This window comes from Phyllostomus hastatus, unplaced genomic scaffold (genome assembly GCF_019186645.2).
Source record: "Phyllostomus hastatus isolate PE091 unplaced genomic scaffold, TTU_PhHast_1.1 phas_contig_137, whole genome shotgun sequence".
NCBI classification, from domain to species: Eukaryota; Metazoa; Chordata; class Mammalia; order Chiroptera; family Phyllostomidae; genus Phyllostomus; species Phyllostomus hastatus.
The window spans coordinates 1,770,670-1,790,182 of record NW_025333583.1 but is presented as its reverse complement, the minus strand read 5'-3'; the positions used below and the strand labels follow the sequence as shown (position 1 = coordinate 1,790,182).

Here is a 19,513-nt window from a genome sequence, read left to right as displayed (position 1 = left end):
GCTACTTACTTAATCATGGGAGAAGATGGCATGCTTTCCTGATAAATGTCCAGGTCCATAATGCCAAGACTGCTAGTGGCACTACTGTTGCCATTGCTGACAAAGCAAAAGTTTACATATTAATGCCAGTCTCCACCACCTGGCCGCACTGATAATCTACTGTTCTCAGGGGTCCTTCCTTTGGTTCCCAGAGTAATATTGCTTTGTGTCTAGGACTTTTAAATTGACATTTATTTTTGACCAGATTAGGAGACTGCACAACAAAAGACATTTTTGGCTCAAGCCAACCACCATCAGTGTGGTCTCATTTCCGCGGTGGTGTTCTGTTACACCGGGTAGATCACGCCTAGCAGGTGACAATCAGCATGATGTTTTTCTTCCTCATTCTAGTTACAGTCAAGATATTTACCTATTAGCAAAAGGCCCACAGAACCTAAGATACATCTGAGAATTCTGGCTGGGAAAGATCCTGGAATACTCATCTGCCTGCTTTTGACCGAAACCAGTGCGTGCACATTATCCCTTTGCCATTCAGGGGATTTTCCTGAGGGATATTCCCCAGGATGGGCACCTGGCTCGTTTTTTGTTTTTGTTGTTTTTTTTTTTTTTTAACGACAGAATTCACAAGTACAAAGTTGGGGAATGCCAAGTTTTATAGTTCCTTTATCTTAAAATCTTTGAGAAGCAGCAGCATCTGCTACCTCGCGCGTCATGGAGAAGGAGGGATGGCACATTGCGCCACTGCCAGCGGTTGCACAACCAACACACGGTCAAGTCACTAGCCTGAAACGTATTTACTGGAACGGAAGAGTTGAGCTGAGTTTTGGGTTCTGCCTGTACTTGCAAAATGGAAGGCATTCAATTTCACCAAAACCCACTGAGTTTCCTTACACTTTCTCCATTTTCCAGGGACGTCTCTTCCAAGGAAAGTTCCCAAAGGGTGAGACCTGGTAGTAATGGTGTGTTGTAAGGGGGCAGGCTTCCCTTGGGGACACCATGAGGAAGCAGCTGCAGTCCCCTCATTCCAGATTCCTGTCTTGGGGTTTTTTTTGGGGGGCGGAGAGGAGGGGAGTACTGAATATATTCACTGATTCAAATCTGATGACTCAGACCTTGTGCTGAAAGTAATGAACACTATCAACTTCTGCAAAGTCTGGGGATTCCAATTCTCATTGCTCGTGGGCTCCACACTGTTTTTTGGAATTTTAGACAAGTCGTTCAGCATTGTGAATTTTTTTCCATGTCCAAACAGACTGACCCACCAGAATGAAAACTTTCAAGGAACCAGACACCCAAGATGTATCTGAATCCCATTTTCAACTGGCCTCTATGTAAAGTCTGCAGTACCAAACAAGATTTCAGGCTGAAACGTGGAGATTCTTTTGTTACCTGATAGAGGGATAAGTTTTGGTTTATATCTGCTGACTGGCTGGGGTGCAATCAGATCTGAGCTCTGATTAGCTCCTCTCTAGTTTTTTTCCACAACAAAAATGGAGAAAAGGGCAGAAAAAGCAGAGGAACAGTCAGGGCAAACAACGCAACACAGTGTGGAAACACGTGCCTCACGTAAACCCAGCCTGGGTTGCATCTGAAATACAAATGAACCGGAAAGAAAGTATCAACCATACCAGGTGTAACAGCAGCTCTTATTAAGAAATTCACAGTTGTCATCATTGAATGCACTGGCTGGGGCTTGCAGAGAAAGGAACACAGCTGACTCTCAACCTTGACCAAGGTAATTGAAGCCATTATTGGATATTCAGATACCTTTCAGCACAGATCATGACAGGCAGACACCTTGACCTAGTGGGAACTTTCCTTTTTGCACTCTCTATTAGGAACCGTCTGCAGAGAATGATTTCAAATGCATTTCTGAACTATGTGTCGAGACCTCTTTCCCTGGGGAAGTCGAGCGAAGAGCAGGTACCTCATGGATCGCTCACTGAACTGCAGGAAGCTACTTGTGTCGTCTGGGTTGTCCTCCTCGTTGGCGAGCTGGGACCAGCTTTCGGTGCTCTCCCCACTGCTGCTGGGAGGGTTGGGCACCTCACTGGGGGCTCTCCCTTCTGTCGGGACTTCTGCCTCTGGTCCGTCTCTGGCATCAAGGCTGTCACTGTAGGTGGTAAGATATCGTTACCAAGAGTGGGAGCACAAGGCTGCTCTCTTAAGCATGACTCTGCCACGGAGTAGGATGTCCTTGGACACAGGTGCAGTCTCTTTTTTTTAAAGATTTTATTTACTTATTTTTAGAGACAGGGGAAGGGAGGGAGAGGGAGAGAAACACCAATGTGTGGTTGCCTCTGGTGCACCCCATAATGGGCACATGGCCTGCAACCCAGGCATGTGCCCTGACTGGGAATTGAACCAGCGACACTTTGATTCTCAGGCCAATAATCAATCCACTGAGCCACACCAGCCAGGGCTCAGTTTTTTCTTTTAAGCTGATACTTTTGCTGGTGCCCTAGATCCCATTTTGCTTTTTCAGGGCAACTCCCCATCAGTTCTCCCATCTCTTTGTTTGATCTCTCTTTTTTTTTTTAATATTTTATTTATTTATTTTTAGAGAGGGAAGGGAGGGAGAAAGAGAGAGAGAGAGAGAGAGAGAGAAAGACATCAGTGTGCAGTTGCTGGGGGCCATGGCCTGCAACCCAGGCATGTGCCCTGACTGGGAATCGAACCTGTGATGCCTTGGCTCGCAGCCCGCACTCCATCCACTGAGCTACGCCAGCCAGGGCTGATCTCTTTCTTTTAACCCCCTCATTCCTTTCAAAAACACCTGTATGGAGTACCCTGGTCTCCATACATAAGAATTATCGAAGGGCAGTGGTGTTTGAAACGATGACCCTCAGAGCATCCTCCCTAGAGTTTAAAACTCAGTGTTTCTGCAGAGAGGCCCGCCCCTGTGGTTGCAATGCAAGTGGTAAGTGGACCCTTGCTGGGAAAAAAAATGCCCACGCCAGTTCTGGTGGTTTCCAAAGTCATTTTGCCTAGAAATGTCTCTAAACATATTTTTCCCTTACAGGCATATTTTTACACCACCCTCTTCCTTTAGAACTTGTCATTTCTATCAGCACCGCTTTGCTGGGTTATTGCTTTCTCATTCAAGTCAGCTCTCCAGAAATGTTAACCCTTGACCTGACAGGCTTCACTCCTTGAAGCTTCTCCTCTCTGGCTCCCCCTGAAGTTCTCCTCGTCTGAACACTTTGTCTTTGAAACGTGGTTCTCTGTTTTGCCTTCAGGTGTCACTCCAGCCAGGTCTGATGGTTCACGGCCCTCCTTTCCAGTGTGTCCCTAAGCAACCTCACCTACTCTCCTGCCTGAAAATATCTCCCAAGGCTGACCTCCAGCCACGACCCCTCTCCCTGATGCTGGGGCTCTCTTCAGCTGGTCTTCTGACCACTTTGACCATTCTTACCAAAAACCTACAAGCACCCTGTGAAGTTAAACTCTGTCCTTCAAGGTTCTCCCTGCCTACCCAGTGTTATCTGCCTCCACTCTAGTCATTACTAAGCAGACAAAATACCTGTTGTTTCTTAAACTGTCCAGGGATTCCCTGCCTCTCGGTCTTTGCCCCATTGCTTCTTCTGACCAAGTGCTGGCGACACGGGTGCTTTGGGCTCTGTGCCTACAGTCCAACCCCAACCCTAACCCTGACCCTAACACTAACTATAGCCCTAACCCTAAGCCTAACCCTAAGCCTAACCCTTCCGCCACTTGTCACCTATTCAGCCTCTCAAAGAGAAATCATAATGCCCATCTCACCAGGGTTTTTGCAAGATATAAATTAGGGAATAAAGATTATTTAATGCATTTATCTTAGTGCCTAGATCCCCACCCCTAAGATTCTTTCTCACAGCATTCTGGAAAGGTATGGTATTGTGGTGTGGCTGTTTCTAGCATGCTGTGCTGCTAACACTTGGTTAAAAAAGATCCTTAATAACACTGACTTTTTAAAAAAGGTTGATATACTTCCAAATTAAGCCGAGAGAAAGAGAATTGATGCAGCCAGAGAGACATTTGGTGAATTTAGTTAAATTCAAGTGAAAGGAAATTTCATTGATAACAAATAGAAACAATATACGTATTCCACAAAAAGTGGAAATGGGCCAAGTACTGAGCATGGAGGAGAGAACTCCAAAACCATTTATTTGTCAGTTACAAAGTAAGTTCCTAGACTAATATGTCTTAGTGAATTAGAACCTTGAGTTATTGGAAAAATTTATTCCAAAGTATTTCTTACTAAAGCAGAAGTTACATCTCACTGATTGACATTGAACATCCAGGTTAAAAATGAGTCTGTCAGTGTATTTATCTTAATAATTTCTTGCTCTATTTTACAGTAAACTGCATATTCCCTGTTACATAACTGGGGAATTCAGGATGAATAATGATTATCGGAAGCACTAGCCTTCATTTTCTTTGGAGATAATTTATAGCCATGCTTGTTTATCTATGAACAGTGCGCAGGTGTGTTATGCAGATGTATGTATTTGGCTTTTTTCCACTTCCGCTCTTACAGTTCATGCACAGAGCTTTTGACAAGTGCATTTGATATGCTATCAAATCAAATTATAGAGTTTCTGAGCTGGCAGAGACCTCAGCAATCATCTAGCCCAGTGTTCCCCAATTTCATTTATTAGCAAATTGCTGTCATGATTTTTGCCATATCTGCATTCCCTCTGTATTATAAGAATAACAAAATTTGTTATAATTAGTTTACTTTATGTAACCTCTATATGCTTATTTCAGAAAGAAATGTGAGTCGTTCCTGTAAGTGGAAAAGAGGAATCACTTGCGATAGGTAGAGGGTAATAATAATACTAAATACAAAACTACAGTAAGAGTGTTCTTTCCACCACGCCGTCAGGTTGTTTATTACTGTAAAATTTTTTTGAAAGGGGAAATCATGACAATTAAACATTATACACCTTAAATATTTTACTTGAGCTTTAAATGCAGAAACATGAACCTATTTGCCAACCTCTGGACTATAAGAGTGTTTGGTTTCATCAATTTTCTCTATTTTTGTAATAATTAATTTCTGGTCTTATTTTTATTATTTTATTCCTTATGTTTCTTTGGCTTTAATTTAATCATCTATTTTTAGCCTAAGATGGAAATTTAGATCATTTATGTTAAATAATTCTTCTTTAAAAAAGAAACATTTGGAGGTATTCATTTCTTTCCTAAGTACTGCTTTAGCTGGATCCCACAAATTTTAATGTGTTGTGTTTTCATTTTCATTCAATGCAAAATTTATTCTAATTTCCCCTGTGACTTATGCTTTTACTAGTGGATAATTTAGAAGTGTGTTATTGATTTTCAAATATTTTAGAGTATTTCCCAGACATCTCTTTGTGACTAACTTTTGGTTTAATTCCATTGTGATTGAAGAACATACTCTATATAATTTCAATTCTTTTTGCATTTATTAAGAATAGTCTTGGTGAATGCTTTAAGTGCACTAAAGATGTCTATTCTGTTGTCATTGATGGAGCATTTAATAAATATTAATTAGGTCAAGTTGATTGAGAATGGTGTTCGAGTCTTCTATATCCTTATTGGCTTTCTGCCTATTATTTTATCAGTAACTGAGAGAAGAGTGTGAAATTTCCAACTATAATTGTGAATTTGTCTATTTCTCCTTCCAGCTCTAACAGGTATTATTGCATACAGTTTGAAGTTCTTTTGTTTAGGGAATTACATATGTATAATTATTATGTCTATTTTTACAAATTGGCCCCTCTCTCATTATAAAATATCCTTCTTGATTACTGATAAAATTCATTGTCCTAAATTCTACTAGTCTGAAATTAATATAGTTATTCCATCCTTGTTATACTTCTTTTCCCATCATTTTATTTATAACTTATTTGTATCTTTACATTTGAAATGCATTTCTTATAGCTTATGGTAGAGTTTTGCTTTTCTAATCAGTCTGACAATCTCTGCCTTTTAATAAGAATGTTCAGGCTATTACTAATTAACGTAATGATCATATGATTGAAATGAAATATATCATCTTTATAATTTTCCATTAGTTCCATCTGTTTTTTCTTTTTTCCTTCATTTTACACATTTCTCTGTGTCAGTTGAAACATTTTTACATTTTAACCCCACTATTAGCTTATTAGCATAGCTCTTCATTTTATTTTTTAGTAATTATTCCAGGGATAACAATGTGTGTCTTTAATGATCACTGTCTGCCTTCTGATGAAATTATATAAATTCACATAGAATGGAAGACTCTTACAATAGTATATTTCCATTTCCTTCTCCCATTCTTTGTGCTGCGATTGATGTATTTTAATTCTCTACATATCATAAACATTACTTTTCTTTTAAATACTTGTATTTTGAATAAATTTTAAAAGTAAGAAAGAGTGTTTTATATTTACCTACATATTTACTATTTGTGGAAATCCTTTTCCTCTGTCTAGACCCAAGCTTCCCTCTACACTATATTCCTTCAGCCTGAATGCTTCCACAAACTCTTCTTCTTGTGCAGATATAGTGGCATAGTCCCCAATATTTTATTTTTATAAGAGATTACTATTTAGGTTTTATCTTCAGTTATTTCAATAGCTGTTTTTATTTTTTAGAGCAGTTTTAGGTTCACAGTGAATTGGGCAGAAAGAGCAGAGTTCCCATATGGCCCCCTCCTCACACAGGCACAGCCCTCCACCATCCTGCACCGAGAGAGGGACATTTATCACAGCCAGTGAACCCACATTAATGCATCATTATCGCTCGAAGCACCTAGTTTACACTACAGCTCACTTTGGAGGCGCATATATTATGGGTGTGGACAAATGTATAGTGACACATATCTACCATTTTAGTATCATACAGAATAGTATCACTGCTCTAAAAATCTGCTGTGCTCTGCCTATTTATCCCTCTCTTCCTCCCTCCTAACCTCTCAAAACCACTGAGCTTTTTACTGTGTCCATATGGACACAGTGTGTACTCCAGGATGTCACATAGTTGGAATTGTACAGTATGTAGCCTTTTCAGATTGTCTTCGTTCACTTAGTAATATGCATTTGAGTATCCTCCATGTCTTTTCATGGCTTAATAGCTCATTTCTTTTTAGTGCTGCATAACATCCCATTGCCTGGATGTACAAGAGCTTCTTTATCCATTGACCTACTAGAGAAAATCAGAGTTGTTTCCAAGTTTCGGCAATTATAAATAAAGCTGCTGTAAAATCTTGTGTGCAGGTGTTTTCCTGTTGGCTTAAGTTTTGAACTCGTTTGGGCAAACACCGTGAAGCATTATTGCTGGATCATTTCCTAAGAACACGTTTATTTTTTAAAGAAACTGCCAAACTGTCTTCCACAGTGGGTGTACTATATTTGCATTTCCACCACCAACAAATGCATATTTGCATTTCCAGTTGCTCCACATTCAAACTAGCTCCAAACTAGCATTTTGTGCTGTCCGTGTTTGGGATTGTGGCCTTCTCACGGGCGTGTAGTGGTATCTCCTTGTTGTTTAAATACGTGATTGCCTAATAACATAGGATGCTGAACAGCTTTTTATACTGATATTTGATATCTATATGTCTTATTTTTTGATGATGTGTCTGCTCAAGTTTTTTATCCAGTTTTTAAAACTGGCTTGTTTTCTTATTGTTGAGTTTGGCTGGAACTCAACCTCTCCGGTCCTGCGTGATGTTGTGCAGTTGTTCCGTTCAGAGCTCTCCAGCCTCCCGGGGTTTGCCCTGCACACGCATGTGCGGCTCAGCGTTCGGGGCAGACCTGAGTGGCCCCCACCAGAAGCTTGTGGAGATGTTTCTCTGCAGAGAGCCCTGCGAACTCTAACTGCCCACTCAGCTGGGCGTGCCCTCTGAGCTCTGCTCACGTCTGCTGAGCTGCTGAGCTGCGCAGGTCTGCTCAGGCGGCAAGTTGGGCTGATCGTAGGGCTCTCTGGGTTTGCTTTCCTTCTCTCAATGGAACGTTTGCTGCACAAGCCTGGTAGCAATCATCTCATACAATTTGTCCATTCTTCTCCTTGTTCACAGAGGCAGGGCAGGTTCAGCTTCACTTACCCCACTGAGGGTGGAACACAGTTCTGTCACATTTTCCTGTATTTCTCTCCACAGGTATGCCATCGAAATTTTGATTTCGGTAATTTAAAAAGATAATATGTTTTATAGGTAGGACTTTTATTTTCAATGATTATATTTGTCATCTCTTAGAGTATTTAACAGATTTAAAACATTTATTGATTGGATTTATTGGGTGACAATGGTTAATACTAGTACATAGGTTTCAGGTGTCCAATTCTATAATACATCATCTGTATATCATATTGTGTGTTTGCCACCCCAAGTCCATATTGAACTGATTTTTAAATCTACCTCATCCTACTTTGATGGTAGTTTGTTCCTTGACCCTGCTTTGTATACCTTATTTTTTCAAATGTGAAAAATATATTTATTTCATATTCTGTATTTAATAATTCCATCACCTGAAGTTCTTGCTAGGGCTAATCCTGCCATCTGATGTTTGTGCTGAGTCTTGTTTACAATGTCTTGATTCATTGTGCATCTTGGAATTTGAGGTTCTGAGTTAATATTTGATGGGGCTTTTTCTGTTGGAATCCTCTGAGCCTTGAGCTTCAATATACAGAGATTAATTTTTCCCTCTGCTAAGTTCTCACGGTGATTTTAACCTGAGGTTGTTCTAAGGCAATTTACCAGCTTGGGGGTTCCATGGACCCCTTGGGTGGTACAAATTAGACCTCTAAATATGCATTAGGGTGAGCTGTGGTAATAAATTCTTAGTGGATTTTTTCCCTCTACCCAAAGGTCTAAACTTGAAAGATAATTTTTTAAAATTTCTCACCTGAGGACTGTTTACTGATTTTAGAGAGAGAGGAAGGGAGAGAGGGAGAGAGAGAGAGAGAGAGAGAGAGAGAGGCATTGATGTGGGAGAGAAATATCGATCAGTTGCCTCCTGTATGTGCCTCAACTGGGAATCAAATCAGCAACCTGGGTATGTGCCCTGGGACCAAACCTGCGAACTTTTGGTGTACAGGACAACACTCCAGCCAACTGAGCCACCCAACCAGGGCCTGAATGATGTTTCAAATCAGCTCCCTTTTTCCAGTGGTGATCCTTTTTCCTAAGTTCATATTTATACTATGGACACAACTCTTCAGAATCTGGAGGTTGGTTTCGGTTCTAAGTCTTAACCATTCAGGGGCCTACGGTATCATTTCCTGGTTTCTTTTAGCCTTTAGAAAATAAACGTGTATATTATTGAAACAGACAAATGCTTTGGAAACAGGTGCAGAATCAGCTTTAACTCACCACCTTTACTTCCAGTTCCTTTCATTTTCTACCTCTGAGATGATCATGATTAATAATAAAGTTAATCTCAGCCCTATATTAAAGGTAGGTTTTATTAATCCAGAATTTCTAGTTGATTCATGGTGGGAGAATTTTTCAGGCTACCTAGAAGACCATAATGCTAGAAATACAAGTCTAACCTCATTTCTTCACATGGTTCACTCCCTCATCTACCTTTTAGGTCTCATCTCAAATGCCAACATCATATCTTAAGCAGCCTCTTTGACCAATTAGCTATTCTCTATCACATTACTCTTCTTATTTTTTATCGTGTCACACTCTACAAGAATGGTTTTCTGAAGAGGTTTTTCATGTGTAGTGCTTGTCTCTCCCACTGCTGCGTTAGAGCCTTGGGAACAGGCACCAAATCTCTACGTTCTTCTGTGTTTGTAGCCCCAAAGACAGTGTGCATGACTGGGTATCAAATATTTGTTGGATGAATACTGTTTTTTTTTCTTAAAATAAACATAAGTGAATGCACAGCATAAAATATGTTTCTAAAAAATCAGATTATGTTGGTGAGTGCAACCTGTTGATATTCAGAATCTCAGTTTGGTGTTTATACTTATAGTCTCAAATTATCAGAAAGTTTGATAATTATTTTTCAACTATACAGAGAGCATGACTGAATTAAGAACACATCACTGCCTGACAATAGGATAATGGTTTTTCAGAAATCAAGAAGTGGGGTAATTCAGGTATCTGGACAAATGGGGTGACCTAAAATACGAGCTTTAGACATGACCTCCATAATATATTCTGAAGCCGTTACTCTATTATCAAATCAGAAAGTAAGAAAGTATTATTTCAATATGCTGAGATTTTATGAAGTTTTAGTCCCTCAGAGAGAAGCCTAAAAATATCTTCAGGACATGACACATCCCAACCTCTAAACAGAATTAGGAGTGCCTGTGTCACCTGCCTCTCTCTGTGAGTAAGTCGGTAGGAACTCTTTCATAGGGAATTGAGTTCTATATTTAGTTATTTTGACATATCAGATTTCATGGAAACAACTCAGAGATTAGAAAATGTGATCTAAATATGAATATTTTTTCCTCTTTCAAATCCTGGGAAGTCATCTGTGTCAATGAAATTCTCACACCATTCATAACAAGTTTCTCTTGGGAAACCTTTCTCCTGGAATTAAGGCAACCTATACCCTAACCCCAAACAACAATAGCAACTGTAAAGCAAACATTTATTGAGTGGTAAGCACTTAAGATTGCTCTTATGACATCATCATCATCATCATTATTATTCTGACCTATAGGTGGGTAAACTGAGGGAGAGAGATTAGGGGACTTGCCCAAAGTGACATGGTTACAAGGTTTGTTAGTGGAGTTCATGTTCTATAACAGTTCTTTACTTTGCTCCACAAAGCAAAATATATTTAATATTTAGGAGTCCTTATGCTTTGGAAGCAGACATATCTCTTGACTTTCTAAGACTGATGATTGCACATTTTTTCCTTGTTATTATTGGAACACAAAACGAGAAAGCCACATCATGAGCTGAGGGAACACCAGAGGGAATATGGGTTTGGGTCATTATATGGAACAAAACCCTGAATCAGCTGGAGGCCTTACTCATGTATTTCCAAGACTTTTTGAAAGTCCCCAGGCTGTACCTATTTTAAGCACCATGTCAGTGCCATTTTAGTCAAAATTGTATGATGGGTTTTATTTACCTGCAGTCTCACAGATCATGCACTCACCTGCGGGTCTGACCGGCACTTGTCTCGGTGTCTCCACCCCTCCCCACATCCCGGCGTTTTGTCTTCCTCCGAGCGCTCCTCCGCTGCTTCTAGGGGGCAGCCTTTGGACGGCGTGTGTTCAGGTTCGCCAACACACTCTTCTCTCTGGTCTATTTCAATCTGAATTAAAGGCACCTCCCTCGAAAGAAGTGATTGCCTGGGGTGGTTTATAGGGACACCACCATGACACAAGGAAGTTTCCTTTTCAGAATCTAAACTAAGATGAGCAGCTTTGCTTGCAGAGGACCCTGGGGGATATAGGCTTTCGGTAATAGAGTCTTTCCTCTGGTAATCAATGGACTCTTGGACAAGAAGAATCGGCCCACTTTGCACTCTGCTCGAAGCCAATCTGTTTGCACACTTGTCTCCGTGCAAGGGAGAGCCACCAGACCCGGGCTCAGCACTGGCTTGGCCATCATCCGCTATAATTTTGTTCTTCCGCATGAGGGCCTCGATGGAGTTGGCCCACGTCTCATGAATTAACATGGTTGTGATGTGGTCGGTCCCACCCCTGCGATACAGGCAGGAGTCGGATTTGCAGAGCCCGGTGGAGGAAGCACTGCTGCCTGGCTGTACGCTCAGGAAGTCTCGCTGGCTGTTTTGAGCAAAGCCATCTAAGGAGTTGGCTTTCAGTGGCGCATTCACGGTCAGTCTGGGGCCCAGGGCTCTGCCGTCTGGCATGGACGACTGCCTGTAACACAGTGGGGATCTCAGGGAAGGTGACAACAAGCCAGCCGCCCAATCCTGGCTGCCTCGCCTGGAGGAGGTGCTGTCTTTGCTTTCTCTCTCAAGATCCCTCAGCATGTACCTGTAGAACTCCTCGGTTATGCTCTCCGTGCTGGACTGCTTGGAGGGACAGCTCGGCCTCACACTGAGGTGGTCGCTCCTCCGGCATGCCTGCTGCACGGCCGAGTTCACAATGCTGCTGGCGTTCTTGCCCGCGTAGTAATCCAGCAGTAACTCAAATCCCCGTCCTTCATTTTCCATCTGGTTCACCATGAACCTGGAAAACTCGTCGGTGATGCTCTCGCAGCTCGACTGCTTGGAGACGGAGCTGGCCCTGCTCCCTGGCTGACTGAGGGCGCTCATTAAGCCCAGGCTGCTGACATAGGCCCTGGCGTTGGAGTCCTCCTCGGCGATGCTTTCGCAGCTGGAGGCCTTCCGCCGCATCCACCTGTCCCCGCTGTGCAAGCGATTCCGGGGGAAGCTCTGGGCTTGCCAGGCGCCATCCACCAGGGAAAACTCCGTTAGGTTGACGATCTTGGCTGCCACTTCGTTTGCAAAGACGTTGACAGAATCTGGGATGTCCTCGAGGTTCATCGACTCATCCACGACCCGGTTCATCAGCTTCTCCTTAAGCTCCGGGTGCTCATCCGTTTTCCTCTTGATCTCGCTGAGTCGTGGCGGCTTGTGCTTCCGCACAGAGGCCCCGCCGGCCTGGCTCTCCTTCTTCCTCTTCACGGAGCGGCAGGGTACGTTTGGGGTGACCAGAAACTCACTCCCTCTTTTCCATGCACAAAACCAGGGTTGTTTCCCGTTTGAGTTGTCAAGGCAAATTGCTGCGATTTCGGTTGCCATGGAGACAATGGTCTCTGCTAATTCTTCGGCAAAGTCCGTAATGCAGTATATGTCTGTGTGTTTTGTGTGCAGCATGGACTGGGCAGGAAGCGGCAAGTCACTCCCTAACAAAGACAGGTGAACTTGAACTTCACTGTTTAGAGGTGAGGCACAGCTGTGCTTTTCTTGGATGTTTGGACTGAAGCCGTCCTCAGAATCCTGGGAACTGCTGTTGTACTTGGTGACCGTGGGTGTCCTTTCTCCTTCTGAAGAGGCCCTGCGTTCATTCACGTTGTGACTCGGTGTCTGATGACGGGTTTTTGCATCCTTTCCCACGGTTCCTTTCAGATACGTTTCCTTGGGGGACGTTTTAGCAGTCGAAGAGCGAGGCACTCTGGCACTACAAGTCCATTCAGGCTGCAGCATCGGGGTCTGGAAGGGGCCCGGCTTTGCCGAGCCGTTGCTGGCCTGCTGGGGAGGCATGTCATCTGCAAGGTCACTGATGACAAGACTAGCGCTACACGGATGAATAAGTGGATGGCTGCTGTAGTGTTCAGTGGCTTTTGTCCATGCCTGGCTAGCAGCCTGATCAGGTGTCTGGGTGTCTAGTTCAGGTTCCCTCCGTCCAGGGGTCTCCTTGGAAAGAGCAGTGGGACCTTCGCCGTGCTGTGCGATATGGCTCATCTTCTTGAACGTGGAGCATATCACGTTGAAGAGCAGCTGATTTGTACTTTCCATGAGAGTGTCCAGAGTTTCAGACGAGTGCCCACCATTGTCGGGGTCAGTTATTTTATTCTGCTGGTGAACCTCATCGATGGAGTGCTTCAGGATAACATTGGATAGGGCCTGTGCCAGTTCATTTCCGAGGACATTTTCTGGGCTTGAGCTCTGTGGCTTTGAAGCAGCTTCCATAATTCTTCGGTTCATTGATGCCATGAGGTCTCCAATGCCGCCGTGGGTGTCAGGCCCTGTTAAAACCAGAGCGGCCTCCTTGAACAAGGCCTCTGCAATGGCTTCTTTGCCCAGCTCCACGCCCCTCCCTGCTGCTAGATTGAAAAGCGGGGGAATTGCTGCGGAAGACTCAGCTGCAGACAGGATTCTACTCGAAGCCCCAGGGCACGCCACCTCTCCCACTTCCCCCAGGCCGCAGACGGCAACGGCACTGGCCACCTGAGTCATGCCACACAGCGCAGATGGAAACGAGTATTCACTGATGGGAGTTTCCTTGAGTGCTTGGGGTGCTGGAGTCTGCAGTGGTTCGTTGCATCCCAGTGGGTGGTTTGCAATAAGGGATTCTTGCTCCATTTTCAGTCTTTCTGTGGCCTGAGGGCTGGAAATAGTTCCAATCATGGTGGCCGCACACGCTAATGCTACTTCTAGAGCACTCTGGGGGTGTCTGCTGGCGTTCTCTCCAGAGGGGACACCTGAGGTGTCAAGAGAGGCTTCCATCTCGGAACACGAAGAGATGCCTGGCTCAGGGGCTCCATTGCTGCCATCTGGACTCTGAACAATGACAATTTTGGGGAGGTCATTCCATGATGGAGAGACCACAATATCTTTTGTGGAGCAGCCACTGGGGAGCAGAGCACTTCCTACAGAGACACTGACTGCAGATTCCTGGGGGAGTGTAGGCTGGGACTGAGATAATCTAATAAATGCATCTTGCAGCACGGATTCTGCTAAATTTGTAGCATACTCGCCAGTTGTGGCTTCTCCATCCTGTATGGGGAGGAGAGAGTTTGTTCCACCTTCGTGGTCTCCTGGGTCTGAGTTGTGGCCATGCCCCATGACAGTGCCACAGGCACAAGGCCCATCTGGCATAAGCACCCTGGGGAAACAAGCATTGTCCGGAATGTATAGTGCCTGCAGTGTTTCTGCTGGATCTGTGACATTTTCTGGATAATGATAATCTGTGGCTGTGTCCTCATTCCCCACACCTTCACCTTTCCACTCTGATAGATTAGCTGATGGACCTAGACTTTGCAAAGTTGTATCTTCTGCTTCTTTTTCCAGAGACCCTTCTGTCTTAATCCATGCCATAGGATGCTTGCTAATGTATTTGTTTTCCAAAGTATAAAGGGACTTTTCCTTATCGTAATTCCATTCCTCCTGTGTGACTTCCTTCGGCTTTTTACTTTCCATAACATTGGCTGAGACATTTATATTCTCACAACCTAGTGAAGAGAAAGTTAAGACCACTATTACTTTTTGAATAGCAGGTTCTCATGAGTCTAACAACAATTATTTTCTAAAAATGCTTTAAAGCATCAAGCATCATTTTACCCCCAAAATAACATTTGAATATTTCTTTAAGAGAAATGAACCTGAAAGGCTCCTGTGCTGCATTGTGGAATTCTGCCCAATAAATAGGTTTCAATTCAGAACAGAAATACCATTGTTATAGTGGGAGGAGAAGGCTTTTGGGAGCTGAGAGCTGGCTGCCATTTTTCAGGGGAGAGAAACCCAAAGCCTCCCACTGGGTAAACAGGAAGGAGGGGGATGTGTATGGCGATCTCAATAGAGGGTCTTGTTACAGAAATTTGCTCTGAAGTTTGTCTAGAGATTGCCCCAGGGACAGTGGCAACAAATATCTGCGGTGTCCCTTCGGAAGGCTCAGCGTGGGGAAGGGAGTCCATTGTTTACGGAACTCCATTAATAAGTCAATAGAAAGAATGAGTAAATGAGTGCTAAGCGCTTTCCTGGGTTATTGTCTTCTGTCTTCACCTTAGTAATAGTATATATAATACAGTCACATGTCACATAACGACCGGCCAGTGCCAGACCACATATACAGCAGTGGTCCCACAGGATTATAATGGAGATTATTTTTTTTTTTATAATCTAGTGCATTGTAGCTATTGTAGTGTCCTGGCACAACTCTTACTACTTATACTGAAAAAAGTTTGCTGTAAAATAGTATGCTGTGTTACACCAGCAACACCCTCATACATAGGAGTACATCTTGTGTTTACCGAGTCTCTTGATTGCACTATTTGCTCTTGTTCTTGATTGAGTCTCATGTTGTTTTGTATAATAAAATGCTGTACAGGCTTACAGCCTAGGACCGATAGGCTATACCATGCAGCCTTAGTGCGCAGTCGGCTGTCACATCTAAGTTTGAGTAAGTGAACTGTGGTGTTTGCACAACGATGAACTTGCCGAACAATGCATTTCCCAGACACGTGACATTATCATATCAGTTTTAAATATAATACTTTTATATTCCCAAATTACAGATAAGGGCTCAGAAAGACTAGGTAACTGGCCCCAGGTTTCACAGCTTCAAAAAGATTCAGGCCAGTCCAACTTGCTTCAACAAACCAGTGCCTTTGATGGAAATCTTAGGGAAATTAACTTTCCTCCCAGTGATAGTCTCTGTATCTTGGCAGCGGGAGGATTTCCCTTTTTAAAAAAAATAAATTTATGGAGGTTAACAGGGTCATGTAGGTTTCAACTGTATATTTTTAGGACACATGATCTGTATATTGCATTGTGAGCCCACCACCCAAACTCAAATCACCTTCTGTCACCATATATTTGTCCCCCTTTCCCCTCTACCACTCCCCCACCCCCTACCCTCTGGTAACCCCCATACTATTGCCTGTCTGTGTCTCACCCAGACAAATAACTTTTGACAAAGGAGCCAAACACACATAATAGGGATATAAAAGGATTTCCCTTTAAAGCACACAGATTTCCTTCAGCAGCTCTAAGGCGTCTTCAGGGAGAATGGAGCCATCTAACCCCTAAATCTAAGTGCATCAGCCAGCACCTTCCCCAGTGTTTTCTTACCCTCCATCCTTCCTAAACTCAGTCAGTGAAGACTGTGATGTGTCAGCTGAACTAACATGGCCCCCAAATTTTCTAAAATTGCATGCAGACATTTTTATGGGGTAACTAATTTCAGAATGCACACTGGTTTTATTGGAGAGTTCTCACCGTTCCTATATTCTTCCACCTCGCTCTCTTCCTCCAAGTGTTCAGAGGCCGTGAGAAAGTCTTCCTCGATGGAAGACAGGGAACAGTTCGTGTCATCCTCCACCTTCAAGATGTTTGTTTCCAGGCGGAGCTGCCGCTCCTGCACCAGTTCCAGCCCAATCAAAAACTTGTTGATTTCAAAGATGATGCAGTTGGTACTGTTTGGTCTGTTCCCTCTGGCACACTGGACCAGGCAGATATCTGGCAGCCAAGGACACTGCATGTGGAGAGGAGAAAAGCCATTTTATTAAAAGAGAAAATAGAAAACCATTGGCTCTGACCTTTCTTCTTCCACCAATGTCTCCTGTGAGGAATGGGGACCTTTAAAACATCAGTATTTGGAAGATCTTCTGAGCTTATATTGATGAAGTGTTTGAAACATTCAAATGATGTTTGGGAACACCGGGTGCCTAGGAGGATATTGGACTTAGGGGAAAATAGACCAGTTGGAGCACATATTTTTCTTCTTCTGTCAAAACAAAAATTGCCCTGGGCAAAGTTAAAAAGGTAAGAAAGACTTTATTCAAAGCTATTAAAATAGGGGCCAGAGGCCAGAACTGAGCTGGACCACAATCCCACTGGAACAGAAGGCAACTGGGTTTTGAAGAGCTGGTGCAGGAGAATTGCAGTCCATCTGTGCTCAATAAATGGCTTTACTAAAAAAAAAGTAAACTTTTTTTTGTATCTTCATGATAGGAGGCACTTTTGCAAATTGGAGCGAATCTCCCAAAGGCCTAAATTATTCTGTAGATACCACCAACCGTATTTTTTATAGATCAGCAGTGTTGAGGCAGCACAGCGATGCTGAATCTCATCTTAGCCAACTATTACCAATCCTGGCTTGTTTACAGATATCCTCAGCTTGGCTGCCTTGTGCACTGGAAGCTGCCTCCCTGCTAATCGAAGAGTGAGGATGGAGACGTTGGCAGAGGCCACTCGAGCTGGGTTAACTGGGGATGTTTGAATCAGTCCCAAGGGCATGTAGCTAATGCTCCCATAGACCCTGTGAGGAAGGCGGTACACCAGCTGCGCAGCCCCTTGGACCCAGGAAATGACGGTACCAAGGACAAATTTGGGTGGTCAGCTTACAATTTTTAGTAGCCCACCTAACAAGTTACCTCCCTTCTTTTATCTTAGTTTTCTATTACATAAAGATAAAAAAATACCTTTCTCCATTTTTCAGAGACTAGTCATAGTGATTTGATGAAATAATATGGAAGTACCTTGGGAAGTACAAAGGACTATTTAAATGTTAGTCTTTTATTTAAACAAAAAACTCCAAAGGAATATTAAGTAGAAAAAAATGGTTTGTTTTGTTTTTTCAAATAAGGGACAAGGGCGGAGTACAAAGAACACCAAGAGGGACCATCCATTTATGAACTGTCTGGGCTCCTCTGGGCAACGTTATTGCAAAGCTAATGTGGACAGCACCTCTTCCGCTCCCTAAGTTTTGTTGCCTATGAGCCACTCTCTCTTTGCTGAGCCACTCAGCAAGTGACTCTATCTTTTTTTTTTTAATAATGCATACTATTTTACAATTAAATTATATATTTGGAGAAATGAAAGAAAATATTCATAACGTTTTTCATTTAGTTACATGTGGATTCATTCTATATTTATTATGCACCTACTAAACGCTAAGCACTTAAATTATTTTGTAGGTGTTCAGATACAGTGGTAAGTAAGTTGGACATCTTGTTCACATGGAACTCCTTCCTGACAGTCTGGTATTCTCTTGAATCTTATTTCTTGTGGAAATTATTAAATCTCTACAAACACGTACACAGCTGTCCATGTGCATGTGTCTCAGAAGACTAATGAATACAAACCAGGGCACACCCAGTGAGGAGGGGGCACGACAGTTAGCTTTTCTTCCTCAAATTGTCCTCAGTAGAGTCTTAGGAAAAGACTCTAAAAAGTCTTAAGAAAAATGATCATTACAATAGCCAACAGTCAAGTAAAATACTAAGTGGGACATACAAGTAAAATCAGTTAATTTCCTACAGAAAAGCATTTTTCCAAGATGCTTATTATATACCACAAATCTACTCCTGTGGCTGTCCTTTCTATGAGGTGAAGACATAATCTACTAAGCACACCTGAGTTTGAGGAGGTCCAGGTGCAACCCGCCATCCCTTCCAAACTGCACATGTCTTCCGTGGATGCTGGGTCTTTGTTGGCTGGACCAGGAGGCCATGGGGAGAATTGGAAAGGATACGGGAATTGGAGTCCAGCACACCTGGCCTGCAATGCTGGCTCTTGCACTTTACATGTGTGTGACCTTGAAAGGACCAGTTAGCCTTTCTGTGGGTGAAGTGATCCACAGGAAGTGACGGGGGACCCTTGGGAAAAAAGATGTCTGAAGTGTTTCTGTTGTAGCTCACAGGCTATTTTGACAGCTTTTAGAAAAAGTATGCAGAGTTTTAAATATGCTTTTGATGGATGATGTTCAATGAGTTCTGGACTATTTTACTCTTCTTTTCCCTAATGAACATAGATGCTGTTTTTGTGACCAAATATCATTCGACCTTCTTTTCGTTTTCTAACCCTGTGGGTTGCCATTTTCTGGCATACTCATAGCCCAAACAATTCACATTCACATGAAGTTAATTTACCTCCAAGTCCAGAGGTGATCACGTGACCCAAGCCTGGCCAATTTGATATGGCATTCCTCAGACCACAGTGATTGGTTCATAAATAGGCACATGACACGTGAGAGCCAATAGGACATAATGAGACTTTTGCTGGGAGCCACCTGGAAAAAACATTCACTTTTTCTTGCTCAACTTGAACCCAAAGGAATATTGCCTCCTAGTGGGAGGAACTTGCCCAATAATAGGATAAAGAGAGAGAAAGCAAGAGAGAGA

At 42.9% G+C, this 19,513-nt stretch overlaps 1 protein-coding gene across 1 annotated transcript in view; it reads right to left on the bottom strand.

The window, feature by feature from the left end:
• The window catches only part of LOC123829834 (SPHK1 interactor, AKAP domain containing), a 119,084-nt gene that overhangs the window by 11,996 nt on the left and 87,575 nt on the right, over nucleotides 1-19,513 (bottom strand). Inside the window, 5 exon segments of the mRNA XM_045855783.1 lie at nucleotides 10-96; nucleotides 1,928-2,113; nucleotides 11,073-11,122; nucleotides 11,124-14,842; nucleotides 16,608-16,863. Of these exon segments, the coding sequence (XP_045711739.1) occupies nucleotides 10-96; nucleotides 1,928-2,113; nucleotides 11,073-11,122; nucleotides 11,124-14,842; nucleotides 16,608-16,863 (4,298 nt within the window).